This window comes from Diospyros lotus, chromosome 12, assembly GCF_014633365.1.
Source record: "Diospyros lotus cultivar Yz01 chromosome 12, ASM1463336v1, whole genome shotgun sequence".
NCBI lineage: Eukaryota > Viridiplantae > Streptophyta > Magnoliopsida > Ericales > Ebenaceae > Diospyros > Diospyros lotus.
This window is the reverse complement of record NC_068349.1, coordinates 9,498,808-9,520,066: the sequence shown is the minus strand read 5'-3', so window position 1 is coordinate 9,520,066 and position 21,259 is coordinate 9,498,808. Positions and strand designations below refer to the sequence as shown.

The following is a 21,259-nucleotide window of genomic DNA, read 5'->3' as shown; positions in this document are numbered from 1 at the left end:
TAGAATTATTCAAAAATTACAATTTAAATTGAGAAAATAGTTATTCTTTAAAAAAAATAAAAAAAAATTACGGATAAAAACGGACTCCACGGGCTCTCACAAAGCGAAAAGTTTAATTCATTAATACACTAAATACAATTGATTTGATATGCTTAGTGATGATAAATTAGGCACATGTGCCCACATAATTTTTTGAAGTTAAAAGAGAATTAAGAAATCCAAACATATTCACTCAGATCGAAATTGCACTTCCAAAAGGTAGAGATTAATAAAAATGAATGAAACCTGTACATTGATACATGTAGTAGATGCAAACAGAGAGTGGTGACATATCCCTTTCTAAGTATGATGCTAGATTCATCAATTCAGAACCAACACTAAGAAAATCAAGGAAACAGAAAGCACTGGTATATCATATCAACAGCCGGGAATGACGTAAAGATTGCCACATTGCTACCAGAATCATTCATCTGCAAGTACTTTACAACCGTTAACAAGTAGGTCAAGCTGCACAGCTTCCTTGCATTTCCATGGATCTAAGGTTCATACAGGCACCCTTTTGCCGCGATAACGATCAAAGAACTGCAGAACGAAATAAGCAGATTTCAGATCAAAAGTTTTAAGGCCTAAACACATAAAGAGATCGAGATCATTCATTAATGGGCGACCAGGATGGCATAGCATTCAAATGGTTAGAGAAGTAAACGTCTGAGGACTGAACAGTAGGAACATTTTATGAACTGTACTGGCTACAATAGACCACAAGAATGAAAGTGCACTTCGTGATTATACCACCTTCTGGACTACACGAAATGTGCCGTTGAGCGGCAGGTAAAGATGCGAGTTCAAAATATCGCATAGAGAAATTTAGGGTGGAGCATAGCCATTGTGCAAAGTATGATTATGCTTAATTCAATCCACTTGTTGGGTCGATCGATTAATCTAGTGCTTGGGTAATGAAAGCATGCCACCGAAAATAGTAGGGCGAATCCAATTTAACAACCCAAACGTCTCACCAAATTATTGCAATGCGTTCATTTCTGTCATCCTGTTGTCATACACTTGGTCAAGTTCCTAGTCACATGATTATTTATTCTAACTTATATGATGTGCAAGGAGTAGGCCAAAGAATTGAAAGTAAATAAACATGGCGTCTTCCTTTCTATCATCCAGTATCATCATGACCTTTTGTTGGTGCCAAGTTCTGTTGAGGTGACTATGTATCCCAGGTTATTCAGTGGGCAAATCTGAGGCCTAAAAAGGGCCATTAATAAACACCAATCATGCTCAATACTGGCACATATTAATTCCATGTCGTATACAAGCCCAAGTCAAGTTACGTTCTAAGACAAGTAGGTCGTTGGCACTTGGCACAACCCAAGCCCCCTTGGTTGCCAAGTAAGTGTAACCAGCATGTGCCTTAAGCTTTTTTTTTTTTTTTTGGGAGAGAGCTAGTAATAGAATGGAATGAATGAAAAATGAGTAAAATGACATGGAAAATATTTTCTCCCCATTTCGAAAAGGAGGGAAAGTAAAGTACTTTCTCCTCATTTGGAAGAGCCATGAAAATGAAAGAAGTGGAAAATTATTAAACAAATGACAATTGCACCCTCATAATAGATATATAAAAAAGATGAGACTTGGATATTTATACAAATAGAGGTTAGTTTTGTCCATGCAACCCCCCCCCCAAACAAACCCAACTTGGGAGAGAGAAAAAATGGAAATTTGGCTCGAAATACTTTCCATCCATTTTTATTCTGATCCACTAATAATGTCTCCCAAACGAGGTGAACCACTTCTCATCTATTTCCATTCCATCCCCTCTACAAGCACACTGTTAATAACGATAGAAAGAGAAAGTAAGCAAAACTAGAGAGAAGCTCAACATCACTCTATTAACTAGGAAAATGCTACAAGATGTGGAAGATCTGATTACAGATGCAAGGAGGACAGGCATATATACCCATCCACCTCCTTAAAATGTGGCCGGTATCTCATCGATCAAAGGACCTATAAAAAAAGACTCTTCATCTTACTGGACTTGTTAAGGTAATTAACTTTGATACCACTTCTTGGGAAAACCAAATATAGTAACTAAATTCCACAACACCCATGGAGGATCAAAATCAGAGACACATCTCATGGTTCGGCAAATTGTTTAAGTTCATCAGCAAAGAAAAAAACTCTCTCACTCAACACCAAACCCCAATACACCCAAACTCAAAATCTCACTTGCATCCTAAGTGGTGCACCCAAGCACCATCTGATAATTAGATATGTGGCTCTATTTATAGAGAAAATAAGATAGGTCCTTAAAATAAGCTGAATTCTTGAAAGCTTCTTGAAAGCTTACTTGAATATTATTAAATCCGAGTAGAAGTATTTACAAGTACAAAATATCCATTATATCTCCTAGAAAATAGAAATAAACTCAAATTTAGATGAAAGTAACTAATATTCGAAATGTTGGAATTTATCTTATGTTTTCAATATGTATCTTTCCGTTGACTCTTGGAGCTTTATCTTATCTTCTAGGCTGCCTTATCTTTTAAATCTTGAAGTTTTATCTTATCCAACCACCTTATCTTCCTTTTTTTAAACTTGAACACCCAATCTCATCGTTTAACACTCCCCTTCAAGCTGGAAAATAAATACTTGACATTCCCAACTTGCCAATTAGAGATTTGAAACCTGGTCTTGCCATGGCTTTTGTAAACACATCAGCCACTTGACTTACTGTAGAAATATAGGATAGATTAATTCCTCCTTTCTCAATTTCCCTTTTTATAAAACTTCGGTATATTCTCACATGCTTCATTCAATCATGATAAACTGAATTTTTAACAATACAAATTGTTGATTTAATATTACTGTACACATTTGTTTGCTGTGACAAAGGAATATGTAAGTCTTCCATAAGCCTTTCTACCAAATCGCTTCACAAATTCCTTAAGCTATAGCACAGAATTCTGCCTCAGTACTACTATAGGCAACAACCGATTGCTTTTTACTTCCTCCATGTAATCACATTTCCCCATACTTTAGTACAATACCCTGAAGTTGACCGGCCATCTTCAATAGATCTTGCCCAATCCGCATTAACAAAGCCCTCAATTCCCCTTTCTGTTGTTTTTTGAAATAGCAATCCCTTTCCAGGTGTCCTTTTTAGATACCTTAGGACATGAAAAACAACATTCATATGTCTTTGGGTGGGAGAATGCATATATTGACTTATTACACTCACTGTATAGGCTATATCCGGCCTTGTAAGGGATAAGTAGATTAATTGTTGGTATCTTTCCTTCTCTACCGGGGCATCATCACTGATTTCTCCAGATTTCCAGCTCTTTTCTTGAGGTGTTCTAGCAAGTCTACACCCTAACATGCTTGTTTCTTTTAACAAATCAAGTGTATATTTTCTTTGTGAGATGAAAAGTCCTTTACTCGAGCCATCTCCATTCCTAAGAAATACCTCATTGTTCCTAGGTCTTTGACTTCAAATTCAGCTCTCAATTGTTTCTTCAAGATCACTATTTCTTGCATGCCATCTCTTGCCACTATAATATCATCCACATAGATGATCAATATAGCCTTCCTTCCATTAGCTGTGTGTTTTATGAACAACATATGGTCTGCTTAGCTCTATTTATACCCTAACCGACTTAGGGTCATGCTGAACTTCTTGAACTAGGCTCTTGGTGATTGTTTTAACCAGTATACAGACCTCTTAAACTTACAAACCTTTCCACTGTCCACTTCTTGCTCAAAACCAGATGGAACCCGTATATATATATCCTCATCCAGATCTCCATTGAGGAAGGCATTTTTGATATTGAATTGATATATATATATCCTCATCCAGATCTCCATTGAGGAAGACATTTTTGATATCGAATTGATATAAAGGCCACTCTAAATTAACAACAATAGAGAGTAATACCCTGATAGAATTCAATTTAGCCATAGGAGCAAATGTCTCTTCATAGTTAATCCCATAGGCTTGGGTGAATCCTTGGGCCATTAATCGGGCCTTATATCTTTCAACACTTCCATCTGTATGATGTTTTACCATGAATACCCACTTACACCCAACTACCTTTTTATTTAAGGGCAATTCTACTATATCCTAGATATTATTACCAACTAAGGCTTTCATCTCTTCCAAAACAACAACCTTCCACTTAGGATCCTTCATAGCACATTGGATGGTTTTGGGGATTTCAATGTTGTCTATGCTTGCAACAAATGCCTTGAATTGAGGAGACAACTTTGAATAAGTCAAATGATTATAAATAGGGTACTTAACACATAACCTTACCCCTTTTCGCAGTGCTATGGGAACAGACCAATCCAAATCATCCATCCTTGTAGTAGTGTTGTCCTCAGATTGACTAGGCTCCTCAGATGGACCAACCTTTGAATTCAATGTCTAACTGTGCTGAGGTTGTTGATGGCCTTTAGGCCGCCTATAATAAGCTAGGAGAGGACTGTTAGGAGTTGGGAGATGACTATCGGGGGCTGGAAGGTGAGTGTCAGGAGCTGTTTTAGGAGTAGGAGTAAGGTTGTTTGGGATCAGGCATAGAGGAGGTATTAGGAGGGTCAATAGATGCTACCAGTATGTTGTTAGGAGTTGATGCTAATGCTCCTCCTTGAAAACATACTAGCAATGTAGAGGGAATAGAAGCAAGCAGAGGGAGAGAGATGAGGGGATCCCAAGGCCATTCTGCACTGGCAAGCTCCTCTAAAGAAGATGTAAGAGGATAAAAGGGGGTGATCCTCATAGAATGTTACATCAGAGGACAAAAAAAATTTGCGAGGGGGGGTGGGGTGGGGTGCGCAATAGCACTTGTATCCTTTTTGGGAAGAAAAATACCTAACAAAGATACACTTAAGTGCCTTGGTTCAATTTTGGTCTGTGAGGGCTTATTATTGTGAACATATACAATGCAACCAAAAACCTTGGGAGAAAGAGAAGTAAGGAGATGAACATAAGGAAACAAATCACGAAGAGTGTTAAGAGGATTTCTAAATTGCAGGGCTTTAAAGGGAAAATGATTGATGAGATAAGAAACGGTAAGAACAGCTTCCCCCCAATAGGAATGAGAAACATAGGTAGTGAACATCATAGCTCGGCCCACCTCAATAAGATGTTTGTTTTTTCTTTCAACCACCCCATTTTGTTGAAGGGTGTATGGACATGCACTTTGATGAAATAATCAGTGAAATCATGGGAAAAAATATTCTCAGCCATTATTAGTTTGAAGAATATGAATAGGAGTTTAAAACATATTCAAAATGAGTTTGTGAAACCTTTTGAAGGTGCTACTGGCCTATGATTTTTCTCTTATAAGACAGAGCCAACAAACCCTAGTATAATCATCAATAAAGGTTATAAACCAACAGGAACCTGAGATATTGGGATGCTTAGCAAGACCCCAAATATCACTATGAATCAAGTGAAAAGGTTTAGATAGTTCATAGAGCTGTATAGAATAATGAGAACGAGGTTGTTTAGCAAGAGTACATTGCTCACACTGAAAAGATTCTTCTTTATTAATGAAAAGGTGAGGATACAAGGATTTTAGATATGAGAAACTAGAATGTCCTAGGCGTTTATGCGCCAACAGAACATTGGCATTAGCCGTTACAATAAGGACAACTTTATTGGTTGGAGAATTTGGGACATCTTTTGACATATAGTAAAGGCCATCTCTTACCTTAGCACTGTCAATCATCATCCTTGAAGACTAGTCTTGAAATATACAATAGGATGGGAAAAAAAGTCACACTACAATTCATGTCTCTTGTAGGTATACTAACTGATAGTAAATTATACTATAATCTAGGTACATGTAGAACAACTTTAGATTTAATAAACACATTGTTCCAAACCCCAAGACAGAAGAGGTTGTGCCATCAGCCATAGAAATATTAATAGTTGTGCTACAAGGTGTATAATCCATCATAGAATTAGCCAAACTTGACATATGATTTGATGCACCAGTATCCACTATCCAAACATGTTTAGGGAGCTTTCGTGATTAGTGAATACTGAAGAATACCTTGTAGAGCTATTGAAGTTGTTGGCTTAGGAGTATGAGGACTTGAGGGGTTTGTACATGTGGTTTGATTTGGCAGATAGGTTTAGATTTGTGTTGTTCTTAGGTTTAGTGGAAACTTTGGTAGCATAGGCTGATCTAGTTGTTTCTCTCTTATTTCATGGCTTCCAGTTTGCTAGTTTGCTATGAATCTTCCAGCATGTTTCCCTTGTATGCTATGGTTTGTTACAGTGGCCACACCACTGCTTGTCCTTCCCTTTATTTCTTAACAAAGTATCCTCTTTTTTTACAGTAGCAAGAGCAGAATTTTGAGGGCCTAAGAGTGAGTCTGTTTGTTGGGTAAGCATCACCTTATGCCTACTTTCTTCTCTCCTTACCTCAGCACACACCTCTCTCAGTTTAGGTAAAGGTTTAGTACCTAATAATCTTCCATGAACTTTATCCAAATTCAAGTTAAGACCATGGAGAAAATAAAAAAATGATCATTTTCCAACATTTTAGTGTATTTTGTGCAATCAGCTGGACACTCCCAACTAATAGTGTAGAATAAATCCATCTTATGCCATAACTCATTCAAAACATTATAGTATCCTGTAACATTAAGGTTACCTTGTCTAGTTGTACGAATGGCTGACCGAATTTCAAAGCATTGAGAGGTATTCTCCAAATCTGAGTATATTTCTTGGACTGCATCCCAAATCTCTTTTGCAATCTTGTAGAAGAGATAAGTTCTACCGATCCTTGGCTCCATTGAGTTAATAAGCCATGCCATGATAGTTAAATTTTTCGCTTCCCAAATGCCATAATTTGCTGCTATGTTTGGTGGGGTAGGATTAGCTCCTGTCAAGTATCTAGCTTTTCCCTTCCCTTTGATCATGAGCAAAACAAATTGAAACCATTCTTTGAAATTACTTCCATTCAATTTATGTTGAGTAATCTGTAGATGATGGTTATCAATAGGGTTTGTAGAAAAATTGGACTGAGAATGAGGGTTAGGAGAACTCGTGGCTGAGGCTTCAGTTATGGTTGGGTTTAGTAGAGTTTTGGCCATGATTTTTAAACAACCTAGACCTTAAGATCTAGGTTACTAGGACTTGGCTTTGATACCGTGAAATAAGTTGAATTCTTGAAAGCTTAGTAGAGGTATTTATACAAATACAATATATCTATTCTATCTCCTAGAAAATAGGAATAAATTCAAATTTAGATAACAGTTACTAATATTCGGGAATTTATCTCTTGTTTTCAAGCATATTCTTTCCCTTGAATCTTGGAGCTTTATCTTATCTTCTAGGCTACCTTATCTTTTAAATCTTGAAGTCTTATCTTATCCAACCACCTTATCTTCCTTTTTTTAAACTTGAACACCCAATCTCATCGTCCAATAGTCCTAAAACCAAAACTCATTGAATTTGGTGTCATGCAATTAACCTAGTCGTGCTTGCTTGGCACCCACGTGGATTTTAGCCTCTATAATTTCAGTAACCGGCATTATTCCCCAAAAGAAATGTCACAACCCTAGGGTTTAGCCTAGGATTGGAATGACAATTGGAAGGAGCTGATGAATAGAATTAAGAACATAATGCTGGGAGGAAGAAATGGATAGAAATTGGGAAAGAATGTAGAGAGAAATGGGGAAAAGAAATAGAGAGAAAATGAGAGGGAGATTGTAGAGAATTGTAGAGAGAGAATTAGAAATTTATTTAATCAATTCAAGCATGTCCAACAAACTCCTAACAACAGCCTTATATAGGCGTCATTGACTTCTAACAGCCTAACCACTTGCTAACAATATATCTTAACAGTTATTATAAACCTATTACAAGGTTACCCCCTTTATTATATTCCTATTACAGTATTGACCCTCCTATACTCCTAGGTACGTGACAAGAAAGACTTTATAACACACGGATATACAACCTCAATATTCAACCATTCCTTTTCTACTTGTTTGAGGGATAAATTCTCACACATAAACCCTCCTATCACATTCATAGCGTTTTCTTAACATTCTTTTTCCCGGTTAAGAAACTTAAACATAACTCTTAGGGGCTGTTTGAAAATGCTGTCAGTTCTTTTGTGCTTGTTTTCAGTGTTGGTTTTCATTCCATTCATATTGTGTTCATTTCAGTTTGCTGTCATTCGTCAAAAAACATGAAAATTGAAGCTAAAAATAGTGTTTTATTTTTGTGGATAGGTGTGATTTCTTAATATAATTATATTATAAATATAATACCAATAATAATAATTAATAATTGTAATTTTTTAATACGATATACTAGATTATATTATATATTATAAAATTGAAGTAGATTATATTATATATTATAAAATTGAAGAGGTGGGAAAGAAATTAAATGGAATGTACTCAGAACCCACTTTTAGGAGCTTCCAGAATTTTGGAAATCCATTTCAATTTTTTAAACAGCAGAATGGAAATCAAACAATCTTTCCATTTTCCATTCCAAAAGTTTGGAAATGGAATGAGTTTTTGGAATATTTTTAGGTCTTGTATGAAATTTAGGTTTTTTATTTTATTTTATTAAATTTGGTCTTTTTTTCATATCAGAGACCAAATGTCAAACTTTTTTAATTGTTGAGGGACCAAATGTCAATTTTTTTTTTTTAATTGTTGAGAGATCAAATATCATATTTATATATTAAGTCTAATTTGATGTGTCTTGCTAACGTGGCATTCACTTGGAGAAATGGGCATGTGAGTGCACACGCTAATGAGTCGTCACGACAAGAACTTAAAACAATATTTTTTAATAGTTTAGATACCAATTGTTGACGTTTTGCACTTCAAGGATCAAACGCTATATTTTTTAACTGTTGAGGGGCCTTCGTATGTATTAAACCTTTCCCAAAAACAAATCCCAACATAAATTACATAGAGAAAGCTAGCCAATATATACATGGCTCCAGTGAAGGGAGACAACCAGCAGAAATCCAAAAGAATTCTCTCTAAGAACACTGTAATGAATTGCAAGAAACGTACCGATCTAACATATGGCTGCTGGAACACCCAGCCAAGAAAAGGTATCTTCTGCAGAAAAACCACCAATGTTGGCCAAAAGCCACTGCATAGAATACCCATCAGCATCTTAAAATAAGGAAATATGAATAGCGCATCATAAAAAAACAGAAGGAAATACAATTAACCTGAAAAGAACAATAAACCCATATGCCTCTAGAATCATTCCCAACACGGGCCATCCAATAACAACCAAGAAAAATCCCACACCAAAAGAAATAGTTCCCTGTACAATTATCACAAGCACAGAGAGGTAAACAAAAAATGGAAAATAAGAATATCATTGGTGGAGCCAAAAAGACAGGGAGCAAAAATGACCTTGAAATTGCTACGTTTCATGAAGAACTGCATTGAGGACTTCAGCCCAATGGTTAATGTCACCCCTGAGAGGAATAGGATCTGATTCAGTACCACCAAAATAACACCAAGTTAAACAGACATCAAACTAAAGTAAACTAAATGAGAAGGGAAAATCAATAGAATAATCTGAGCAATGAAAAGATGATAGGAACTTTTACATACATTTCCCATTGCAATTAGACCCTTGTCAAAGAAGAAAATGATTCCCAAGAACGAGAAGAATATGCCAAATCCAGTCAGCCCTAGCCCAATCTCTGTTTTGTCACAAAGTTGCAATCCTTTAATTGATCAGAACTTTGAAATTGATCCAGTGACACAGCAAACCATTGAGAACAAGATTCATATTAAGTAAACATGGAACCCAAGTAAACATTCACTACTAGATAGGACAAATGGCCAAAAGCAAACATTCACTACAAAAACCAAAACTTGTGCAACTCACATGGAACCCAAGTAAACATTCACTACTAGATGGGACAAATGGCCAAAAGCAAACAGAAGTATTTCTTGTCAAGCAAAAGCAAAAGTATGAGATTTATATATACTCACATTCTTCATCCTACAAGATAATCAATTTCTGGTGACTTCAGGGTGTGGAGGCAATTAACAATTCAATCCTCCTTAAACACCAAACCCCAACTCAAAAAGTAAACTAATAGCACTGAGCAAGATCTACAAAATGTCCACGTGAAAACCATCTAGATTTTGCACAAGTAAACAAATAGCACTGAGCAAGATATTTCACTCAGCTCTGTGATGTGTATATTTCATGTGCTCACTCTCGTTGATGTGGTAACAACACCTTCAAACAGAATAATTGCCCATTACCTAACAATCTAAATGCATATGAACAGGTGAGTGGGAAATAGATCACTACTCCATCCACAGAACCACATCAGGCAATTATTGGCTGTCATGAGTAATAAACTTCACATCAGCCTTAACATACATCATCAGCGAACTGGAACGGCCGCAAGCAAGGGAGGAAAAAAGAAAGAAAAATGAAAAAAAAAAATGACTACCATCCCCTGAAGTGTGGTGATGGAAAATGATGTTTCCTACTTGGATAATTAAGAAGGCTATCAATATTATCCCAAGCGAGTCAAGTACAATTTCCAAATCAATTAGTAGGAAATGGCATCATTTCAGAACAACAATCACGGGCAATCCCCTGGAAATACTATGGATACAACCCGGGCCAATGATAACAAATTCGTGCAGTCATTGTGCAAGCGATGTGGCTAGTAAGCTAGCAAAGGATAATTGAGAGGCAGTATATTTGTCAGACCTCAGTCCATAACTAGCCTTAATTCCGCATTTAGTATTTATCTAGGTCGCAAAACGATGGGGCTACAGGCAAACTATACGCTACACAATCAAATGGGATAAACACATGCATATGTATTCGAATTGTTATCAAAGTCCAGAGAAATAATGCCCGTTCACTCACTTTTGCGGTCGTTCATTTCGAAGGAAATCATTTTGCCGATTCAGATGTGGCGACGCAATTGCCAAAATTCCAACAAGCCACCTGCCTAGCATACAAAAGCGAAACAAAAACAGACCAGATCGAAGCACATCGAAATTTTCAAAACCACGAAACAAGGACAAACAACTAGAAAGAAACAAATCTGCACAAAACATATCCGTCCACTAATATCAGTCTAGCGTGGCTATGGCCTGGAATATGAATCGAGAAATAGTACCTCCGCAAGTCTGAAGAAAATGAACTGGAATCAACGGCCTTCCGAGAATAGCAGGTTCTAAGATCGAATAAGCGACACAATCAAAGCCAGTGAGCATATACGCGTTAAACTGCATATATATATATATATATATAGAGAGAGAGAGAGAGAGAGAGAGAGGGGCACCGATTATCAGCTTCAGGCTTTCAGCCTTCTGTGCGAAGGAATGAACGGGATTTGCCCGATGATGTTGTCCGGCCAAACTGATTAATGACGACTCGGAAATGAATCAGAACGGCCGAGTTGACCCGTTGCGCTCTCAGTGATAATGTTTGGTGCGGATGTTAATTATTAAGCCCGGCCCAGTGACGTAGCAAGCAGGCCATGCCAGGCTGGGGTTCTCGACCCTTGACTCCTTCAGCCCGGCCCGTGACCCACTTGGCCTGTTCCAATTTTTTTTTTTTTTTAAAAGACAATCTTTTTGTGTATTTTCTACTCACTTGTGGTCTTTGGTACCTTCAAATGTTAATAATCTCAGCGGACAATCCCTTTTACTGGCGGAGATTGCGTGTGACAAAATTTACAACAAAAATAAAAATTATATTCATGACATGATCAAATTATGGTTGATATTACATTCATGACAATGATCATATGCATTATGCTATTATTACACAAATTTAGATGGAAAGTGGATTGTGATGAAACTTGGTCATGAATTACGATCATTATTGTGGTTTTAGCTATTATGTTTTCAATTTTAGAATAGATTAAAAATACACATTATGTGACCAACTCAAAATGTGTATGCAACGGCAGGGTTTTGACCCTCACTTGGCCCAATTTTAGGACAGAAAATTGCTTCCTTGGAAGGAGAAGATTCGAAAGAAGTTGTGTTCTAATTGTATTGACTCTGAAACTAAACTAGCAAAAACTTAGAACCATACGAGCAATTACTCTATCTTAAACCCCCAAATGCAAAGGGTCATGGTAATACAGAGGGAATCTCCACTCCACAAGTATTGCTACTATGTACCGCCTGCAATTTGAACTCTCAATTTAGCAGTGACGAATTGTATGATTGTTCAATTTAGTGGCCACAATCAGCTAACTCTCATAAATTGAGGACATTATTTTCTGTAGCTCAATGATGTAGTAATTAACAGCCTCAGGCTTTGCCTGCCTTCTTGTCGAGCTCTTCCAAAGCGGCCCACAACTTTGGGTCCTCGTAATCCTTAATAAGAAACATAGGATTGGCTTTCATCAAGTTTTCATGATTCCAGGCCGCCAAACCAATAACCGGCAGCTCAGCTTCAACAGCGGCTGTAATTCCCGACACAGAATCCTAAGCAAAAAACAACATATAAAGCATTAATCTCAGTAGCTAAGCAGCAGATTAACTAGAAGATGTGGCATAGTCTGATCAAAGCCAGAACCTCAAAGACAATAGCATGATCCTTTGACACCTTGAGCACTTCAAGAGCCTTCAAGTAGGGGTCTGGGAACGGCTTTGCACGCTCACATTCTCCCCCAATAATAAGAGCCTCAAAGAAATCAGAAAGGCCGAGAGTTGAGACCATTTGTTCTGCATTTGGTCTAGGAGCATTAGTCACGGCAGCCCGTCTCAGACCTCGATCTTCAATCCATTTCGTCACTTTGTAAAGGCCATCTATAGCCTTCAATTTGTCCTTTGCTAGTCTGTTATTTTTTTTAACATAAATTATAAGTAGTGATATTAGTTATAAGGGCCTTACAAAGATAATACCATAGATAAAAATGATTGGCAATAACCAAACCCTAATAGCAGGAGAATATTTTTGTTGTGGGTTATGGAGTGTGGGAATTGGAGTTTACCTTCGAAACATAGCTTCTTTATCATCTACAAATTTTAAGCCCCTTTCAAAATCCTCAGGGAAGAGAGCTTTAGCAATATCGTCATTATGCTTCCCTGCAATGTTCTCCATATAGAACTCCTCCGAAATAGGAACCCCACCATTGAAGCCTATCTGTTAAACACCACAAGCATCGTACTCTTAACTCTTCGAAGAGTTTATTCATAAAGAAGATTCATTTTGCAGAAAAATGAAATGAAATAACACTACATAAATAAAAGTGAAAAATATACCTCTTGAAGCATCACACGGAAAGCCTGATAATGGATGGGATCTGAATCACATAGAGTTCCATCAATATCGAACAGTACTAATTCAAGAGGAGCAACTTCAGAGAGGCAACTCAAGCTGCTTAGACAAAGCCCAGGCAAAAGTTAGCCACCCACTTCAAAACTCCAATAGATTAAAAAATTTTCTGTGCTTCATAGCTAACAAATGTCACCACCCATTCGGTCCATTAGATCAGTATTAACTGTTAATACTGCAATAGGACACATCAATGGCTTTACCCATTTATAAGATCAGTTGGTATCAAACTGCGAATGAGCCATGGCATTTGGCACATGGTAGCTAGTAATTAAAAAAAGACGGCACAAGAGAGCGGGCAAAGTTTTCCCTTGATTTCTTATGCTACCATTTGATCTAAAACAAAGGAACATCAAATCCAGTAAAAGTTGCACGGACGAAAATTTAACCTAGACAAATGATATTATTAAGACTCATTAGCATGGGACTATCAAGTTAAACATGCAAGCAATGAAAACACATGCAACCCTCTGTTGGGAAAGGAAGGCTAGACTACTAAGTCACACGCAACAGAAATAACACTTTCCCTGTATTCATTTTGTGCAAATTAAGTAGTCAAGCAACACACAACAAATATAACCAGCCAAGAGAAAATCACATGAGCACAAGACACAGAATTTTATGTGGAAAACCTTTCAGTGTGAAGGGAAAACCACGGGCCAAGCCAGCAAATATTCTTTTGCTATGTATAACAATGGGATTACACAAATATCCTTTCTAGCTCAAGCTAAAGGTCACCACAAGAGTATCGACATCAGATGTTCTTCATCTATGGTGGATTTCTACAAACAATAGATAGATCTCACTAAGATGGCATTACCTAGTCAGCCAGCTAAATGGGGTACAACAATCAGCACCAGAGCCTTCTTCTTCTTCTTCTTGATGCACTGCTTGTATTTCCAACTGCTTCTTCACTCTCTGCTGCCTCTCTTCTCAGCTTTCTCATTCTTCTGCTTCTCTCCAAGAAAAATTGATGCACCGCCACTGCACCACACCTTCCAATTTTCAGATATATATATATAGGTAGGGGAGGCACTGGCTTAGCCATTTCTCCTCCCTTTTTATTTTTATTTTGTGTGGGTCCCACCACATGGGTGGGACAATTAACAAATCTTCCCCTCACGTCCATGTGGGGAGAGCTGCCATGCCTGCTACCTTTTTGCACTAGACAAGTTTCTCTGTAGGCATGAGAATCAACCTTTCTAAACTTCTGTAGTTGACTTGATCAACCTTTCTCCTTCAACTCCTCTGAAAGGCGATGTGCCAGAAAATGTTTGGATAGGGAAAGAAGTTTCATATGGTTACTTGAGAGTGTTTGGTTGCAGGGCATTTGTTCACATTCTGAAAGATGAAATATCCAAGCTTGATGACATGGCAAAATAGTGTATCTTCCTGGGGGTATGGAAATGATGAGTTTGGCTACAAGCTATGGGATCCAAAGGATAGGAAAATTGTCAGAAGTAGGGATGTTGTGTTTCTTGAGAATCAAACTATTGATTACCTTGAAAAAGCAAAAAAACCTAAGCTAGCAAGAAAGCAATCAATTATAGATCCAAAGCCTCCTTCTATGTTGAATGACAATAGTGGGTAAGATGCACATGATGAAGATGATAGTGGTAATGGTACAATTAATGAGCCAACACTTGATGATGATGACTTGCTAGATGATCATGATGAGCCAGTTTCTTTAGAGCCACCAATACAATCTCAGTTGAGAGGATCAGAAAGAGAATGCAAGCCCCTCTGAGAGATATCCATCCAATGACTATGTTTCTATCACTAAAGGGGAAGAATCAGAAAGTTATCAAGAGGTTATGTCTAGCTAGAAAAAGGAGTGGTTGAAAGCCATGCAAGATGAGATGAAATCCTTGCATGAAAACCACACATTTGAATTGATGTAATTTCCAAAGGGAAGGAGTGCATTGTAGAACAAATGGGTTTTCAGGCTAAAGGCAGATGAAAACAACTCACAGCCAAGGTATAAGGCATGGTTGGTTGTAAAAGGAATTGGACATCATATCCGATCCATTATCATCAGTATAGATTATCTCAATGTGAAACTTCTTGATCTCTAGTGCATCTCGAATCCAATGGTACCTCACATCAATGTGCTTTAACCTAGAATGGAATGTAGGATTCTTGCTAAGATGGATGGCACTTTGACTGTCATAATACAATACAAACTTTTCTTACTCCAGACTTAAATCTTGTAGGAACTCTTTCACCCATAAAAGTTCCTTAGCAGGTTATGTGATAGCAATATATTCTGCCTCAATGGAAGATAAAGGCAACACATTTTTGTAGTCTTGATTGCCATGACACTGCTCCCCCTGAGAAGGTCATCAGGTACCCAGATGTGGACTTTCTAGAATTAAGATCATTTACCATGTTTGCATCTATGTACCCATCCAACATAGGTTTACCATCACTACAACACAAACAAACTCTAGCAGTGCCTTTGAGATACCTTAATATCTACTTGACAGCATTCCAATGCTCATTTTCAAGGTTTGAGAGAAATCAACTACATGAGCAACATCTGACCTTGTGCATACCATGGCATATATCAAACTACCCAAGGCTAATGCATAAGGGACTTTCTTCATTTCCTCTTTTACTTTCTCACTTGAAGGACACTATTTCCAGATTAACTTGAAATGACATGCAAATGGAGAACAAACTGATTTGGGTTTGCTCATGTTGAAATTCTGTAATACCTTTTCGGTATCTTTTTTGAGATAACCAAAGCTTCCCATTCTTCCTATCGCGATCTGTTTTGTCGGTCCTAAATCCTTCATTGCAAAGGACTTGCTCAATTCACCTTTCAAATTCTGAATTCTCTTAGCATCATGGCCAACGATTAAGATGTCATCCAAATATACCAAGAGAATAATGAAATCACCATTAGAGAATTTCTTCACAAATACAAAATGATCAGAGATTGTCTTACCATACCCGTGATTTTTCATGGAGGAATCAAACTTCTCATACCACTGTTGAGGTGTTTGCTTGAGCCCATACAAACTTTTCTTCAATTTGCAAACCAAATGCTTTTTTCCCTTAACAGGGAACCTCTGTCTATTCCATGTAAATTTTCCTCCTCTAAGTCACCATGAAGAAAAGTTGTCTTCATATCAAGATGCTTAATCTCTAAATTCATGGTTGTTGCTAAACCAAGCACAACTTTGATTGAGGACATCTTAACTACGTGTGAGAAAATTTCTTCAAGGCCCATACCCTTCTTTTGACCAAATTCTTCACAACCAATTGTGCGTTATACCTTGGTTATGAGCTATTTTCATTTGCCTTTATCCTAAAAACCCATTTGTTCTTCAATGCTCTCTTGCCCTTTGGCGATTCCATCAATTCAAATGTGTGGTTTTCATGCAAGGATTTCATCTCATCTTGTAGGGCTTCCAACCACTCCTTCTTGTTCTAGCTAGACATATTCTTTTGATAACTTTGTAGTTCTTCCCCTTCAGTGATAGACACATAGTTACTGGATGGATATCTCTAAGAGGGCTTGCATTCTCTTTCTAATATTCTCAACTGAGACTGTACTAGTGGCTCTGAAAAAATTGGCTCATCGTGTTCATCTAGCAAGTCGTCATCATCAAGTGTTGACTCATTAACTGTACCATTACCACCATCTTTTTCATGTACATCTTCCCCACTATTGTCATTCAACATGGAATGAGGCTCTGGATCTATAATTGATTGCTTTCCTGCTAGCTTAGGCTTTTTTGCTTTTTCAAGGTGTTCAACAATTTGATCCATAAGGAACACAACATCCCTACTTCTGACAATTTTCCTGTCCTTTGGGTCCCATAGCCTGTGGTTAAACTCATCATTTCCATACCCTAGGAAGATACATTGTTTTGCCTTGTCATCAAGTTTGGATCTTTCATCTTTCGGAATATGAACAAATACCCTGCAGCCAAACACTCTTGAGTGACCACATGAAACTTCCTTCCCTATCCAAGCCTTTCCTGGCACATCGCCATACAGAGGAGTTGAAGGAGAAATGTTGATCAACTCAACTATAGTTCTCATTGCTTCACCCCAAAAACCTTTTGACAACTTTGCATGAGAGAGCATACATTTGATCCTTTCAACAATTGTGCGATTCTTTCTTTTTGCCACTCCATTCTACTGAGGTGTCCTAGGCATTGTCGTCTCAAGCCTGTTGCCATGGTCCTTGCAATATTTCTCAAATGGACTACTCATCACCACTATTTGCTCAAACACATTTCAGCTGCCCTCCAATTTCTCTTTCAACGTTGACATGGAATTGTTTAAATGTCTTGAGCACCTGGTCTTTAGATTTCAAGGCAAAGGCCCAAACTTTCCTAGAATAATCAACAAAAGTGACAAAGTACATTGCACCACCAAGGGTTCTAGCATTTGTGGAGCAAACATCAGTGTGGACCAACTCTAAAACATGAGATTTTCTAGATGGGGAGGATCCATTAAATGCAACTCTGTGTTGCTTGCGAATAAAACAATGAGTACAAGTATTTAGATGTGTACCTTTCAACGGGAGGAGTTTCTTCTTAGGTAGTGTTTGTTAAAATGAGTAAGATAAGGCTCTATCAAGATAACTTATCTGTAAAGTTCAAGATAAGTTATCCGAAGGTGGAGAAGGGATAAATTTATCTTGAAAGTTCAAGATAAGAAGTCATGTGACTTCTTTCAAAAAATTTAACAAACACAATAGAAAGCACTTTTGTTCGGGATGCTTTCCATATCCCACCTTTTCCAATCTATATCTTAGTTAACAAACATTACCTTAATAAGAATGCTCAAACCCTTCTCACTCATGTCGCCAAGCCATTTATGCCATAAATCACTAGAGGAATCTTCAACTACATTTATCTCCTCTGTAATATTTTTGCTTGTGTGCGATATAGGCCTGTTTCTTGCCTCTAGCAATCACAAGGAAACCTTTAGTGAGCTTCCAAATTCCATCACCAAAATAGCTAGCATAACCTTCATCATCAAGTACTTCAATAGAAATCAATTGAAGGTGGATATATGGCACATGTTTGAAATTTTTGAGCACCAATACACATCCAAGATTGATTTTTAGATGAATATCTCCCATGCCAACAATTTTGCATACCCATCATTTTCCATCCTAGCTTCACCAAAATCACCAATGGTATAGCATTTGAAGAATTCACACTGAGAAGTAACATGATATGAGACAAAAAAATCAACTACCGAATTGGAATCCTCGCATGTGAGATTTACACAGCTTTCATCACACACAACAATTACCTCACCTTTAGATGCAACTGCACTAGTGTCCTTTTCTTCATTTTGCCCTTCGCCTTTTCCCTTACCTTGCTCCCTTTTCCATTTTCTACACTCATTTTTTTCATATTTCCTGGCTTGCCACAATGATAAAATTTAATTTCTTTTCTGGATTTTGACCTCCCTCTTGGCTTTTCCTGATCATTAGAATTTTGGGGGTTCCGCGCTCTATTCCTTTCCTCTTTCTCTATAATTAATGCTTCTGGCTAAGTAGTGAACCCTTGTTCCTTTCGTCCAGTTTCTTCATTAAGCAGACTCTCTTTTACCATGGTCCTTGACAACTTGTCATTTGGAGCTAAGGTGTTGATTGCCACAACAAGAGTTGTCCAACTATCTAGTAAAGTACCCAAAAGCAAATAGGCTTGTAGCTCATCCGGTAGGGGAATTTCCAAGTTATTCAGCTGGTTCACAATATCTTGAAAAATACTAGTATGCTCGGCCATGCTAGTTCCATCCCTGTATCACACATGGAGTAGCCATCTCACCAGAAAAGTTTTATTTTGTGCTGTCTTTCGCTCATACAAGCTCTCCAGCTTCTCCCGCAAAGCATTGGTGTTTGTCTCTTAAGCAGCATGATGAAATACACTATTACAATTGGGAGGACATGCGCAGGACAGCCAAACACCCTCCACTGTCACAATTGGGAGATACACCGATCAAAGCCAATTTTTTCTCTCTTTTCTCCATTATTGTTTAAACAAAAATGTTCCTTATCAATGAGATAGAAAGGCTTTATATAAAGTCTTTTCACCAAACCAGTATGGCTTTTGAGGTTCTTTTTCTCAAACCAGACATGCTTAGACCTTCTGTCAAGCCATATGATATTTTGAATTTGCTGTTGCTATCAACTTTATGTGAAGTAGTTGTTGCCAGCACTGAGCCAATATTCCACAACCATCTTGATATTTGAGAAGCGCTTTACTTTTTCACCATGTGTTTTAGTGAAATAGTGAAGTGGCTGCTAACAACTACCATACTCAAGCAATGACCCACAAAGAGTCTTGGTAAAAAGCCCCTTATTAGTGGGATATACAATTGGATATTAGATACTCCCCATAAAGTACTTAGGTTGATTACAAAATCAATTAACAATGGAAAATTGGACTATTATCAATGGAATAGAGAAATTGAAGCCCTTTTGATGAATGTAATCAAAAGAATAAAATAAAACATTATAGTGTTCCTCCCTGTTGAAAATCAATATCGACAGCACCATGGAAAAGGAGGAAAACGATTTGGATGTTCTGCTCTTTGCTGGAAGCAATCACACATTATGATGATCATTTTGTAACTTTCTTTGATACCATGTATGTTTTAGGAGTAGATTACCGATGAAGGAAGGAACAAGCTCATTATCCCTCATTAGGGATAATCACACTATATATATATATATAAATATATATTCTAACAACAAAGGGGTACATATATACATTTACAATAAAGTAATTTCTAAATATAGAGAAATTCCTAAATTCTCTTAACACACTCAAATTCATAATCTTCTGTAATATTCACCACAAAAAAGATAGGCCAAAAATCCTAAATTAACAGAGTTTTGAAGCACATCAAGAAACATCACAGTTCACAGATGATACATAGAGATAGAAGTTTCTTTCAAAGGTCATGCCCACAATCACACAAAAAACAAATAAGTAGGAAAATCTGTATCATCCAAAAGGGAATGGGGATTCTCATGGTAATGAAATGGCTCGCATTCACCAGCAAAAAAAAAAAATGAGAGAGAGAGAAATGGATTGCATTGCAACACAGCCCAGAAACTTCATCAATAAATCAAAGAAACAAATGAAACCCGGATAATTAAACTTGTTCCAACATCAAATCAACCGCAGAAAATTGTCATATATCAATATGTGCGCATATATAAATGTATAAAATATCTATATATATACATGATCACCTGTCGGCTGAGATTTCAACGGAAGAACCCATGATCAGATTGGCGGTCAGCAACCTTGTCTCAGTCAGTGAGAAACTGTTGTGTAGGAAATGGAAAATTTTCAGACTCCAGAGAAGGAAGATCGAAGACAAGCGAGTGGTGAAGCGAGAGAACGGGAGAGGGAGAAGGAGTAGGAGTAGGAGAAGGAGAGGGGTATTAATTAGGGAGAGAGAATAAGAGCGCCAGAGTTGCGTAACGGTGTCCGTCTCGGTTCAAACTCGTGCTATTAACGATATCTTTTGGATTAGGGATGAATTTTTAATTTAATTAATATATTTTTATTAAAAAATAAAAAAGTATAGATATTTATGTTTATATTGTATTTTTTTATTTTTTAATAAAAAATATTAACTAAATTGAAGATTCATCTTCAGATAAATAATATTATTTTTATTTTTAATATAATAAAATTAATTATAAATATCTATATGAAAGAATGTGAAAAGATTTAAATTTATAATATAAAATATCTTAAAAATACTTTATGCTAATATATATATATATATATATATGAGACTAAATCTTTCAATGGGACAACTGTGATTTCACAGAAAAGGAATATATTCCAAGGCTTTAATTTTTCTTTTGTTAATTATGGGTGAGTGGCAATTATAGAATTCTAAGCGCATCTTCAATGGGAAGTG

At 37.1% G+C, this 21,259-nt stretch overlaps 2 protein-coding genes across 4 annotated transcripts; both read right to left on the bottom strand.

Annotated features, from left to right (window-relative positions):
- Positions 1-243: 243 nt before the first annotated feature.
- On the bottom strand, positions 244-11,440 carry LOC127787007 (vesicle transport protein GOT1-like). 3 transcript variants are annotated; one of them, XM_052314830.1, is made up of 8 exons: positions 11,331-11,440; positions 11,166-11,222; positions 10,910-10,994; positions 9,622-9,713; positions 9,418-9,498; positions 9,228-9,325; positions 9,064-9,145; positions 244-582 (listed from the first exon to the last, which is right to left on the bottom strand). In XM_052314830.1, exons 3-8 carry the CDS (start codon positions 10,938-10,940, stop codon positions 544-546), a joined length of 423 nt encoding a protein of 140 aa, XP_052170790.1. In that variant the 5' UTR covers positions 10,941-10,994; positions 11,166-11,222; positions 11,331-11,440; the 3' UTR covers positions 244-543. The 3 variants fall into 3 exon arrangements, with proteins under 3 accessions (XP_052170790.1, XP_052170792.1, XP_052170791.1); XM_052314832.1 differs by having other exon boundaries at positions 10,910-10,990; positions 11,331-11,423; XM_052314831.1 differs by lacking the exon at positions 11,331-11,440 and having other exon boundaries at positions 11,166-11,321.
- Positions 11,441-12,024: 584 nt separating this feature from the next.
- LOC127787006 (haloacid dehalogenase-like hydrolase domain-containing protein Sgpp) lies at positions 12,025-20,812 on the bottom strand. The gene is made up of 5 exons (XM_052314829.1): positions 20,577-20,812; positions 13,270-13,384; positions 12,999-13,150; positions 12,581-12,842; positions 12,025-12,489 (listed from the first exon to the last, which is right to left on the bottom strand). Exons 1-5 carry the CDS (start codon positions 20,606-20,608, stop codon positions 12,313-12,315), a joined length of 738 nt encoding a protein of 245 aa, XP_052170789.1. The 5' UTR covers positions 20,609-20,812; the 3' UTR covers positions 12,025-12,312.
- Between the last annotated feature and the right edge of the window lie 447 nt (positions 20,813-21,259).

What these genes read in the sequence shown, in the direction of transcription:
- LOC127787007 (XM_052314830.1), bottom strand. Translation starts at nt 10,940, where the DNA reads ATGATTTCCTTCGAAATGAACGACCGCAAAA. An exon ending in GTCTAATTGCAATGGGAAAT is followed by an intron (nt 9,499 to 9,621) that starts GTATGTAAAAGT and finishes GTACTGAATCAG; the next exon opens with ATCCTATTCCTCTCAGGGGT. An exon ending in GGGTTTATTGTTCTTTTCAG is followed by an intron (nt 9,146 to 9,227) that starts GTTAATTGTATT and finishes TATTCTATGCAG; the next exon opens with TGGCTTTTGGCCAACATTGG.
- LOC127787006 (XM_052314829.1), bottom strand. Translation starts at nt 20,608, where the DNA reads ATGGGTTCTTCCGTTGAAATCTCAGCCGACAG. An exon ending in GTTGAAATCTCAGCCGACAG is followed by an intron (nt 13,385 to 20,576) that starts GTGATCATGTAT and finishes TTGTCTAAGCAG; the next exon opens with CTTGAGTTGCCTCTCTGAAG. An exon ending in ATCATGCTATTGTCTTTGAG is followed by an intron (nt 12,490 to 12,580) that starts GTTCTGGCTTTG and finishes TTTTTTGCTTAG; the next exon opens with GATTCTGTGTCGGGAATTAC.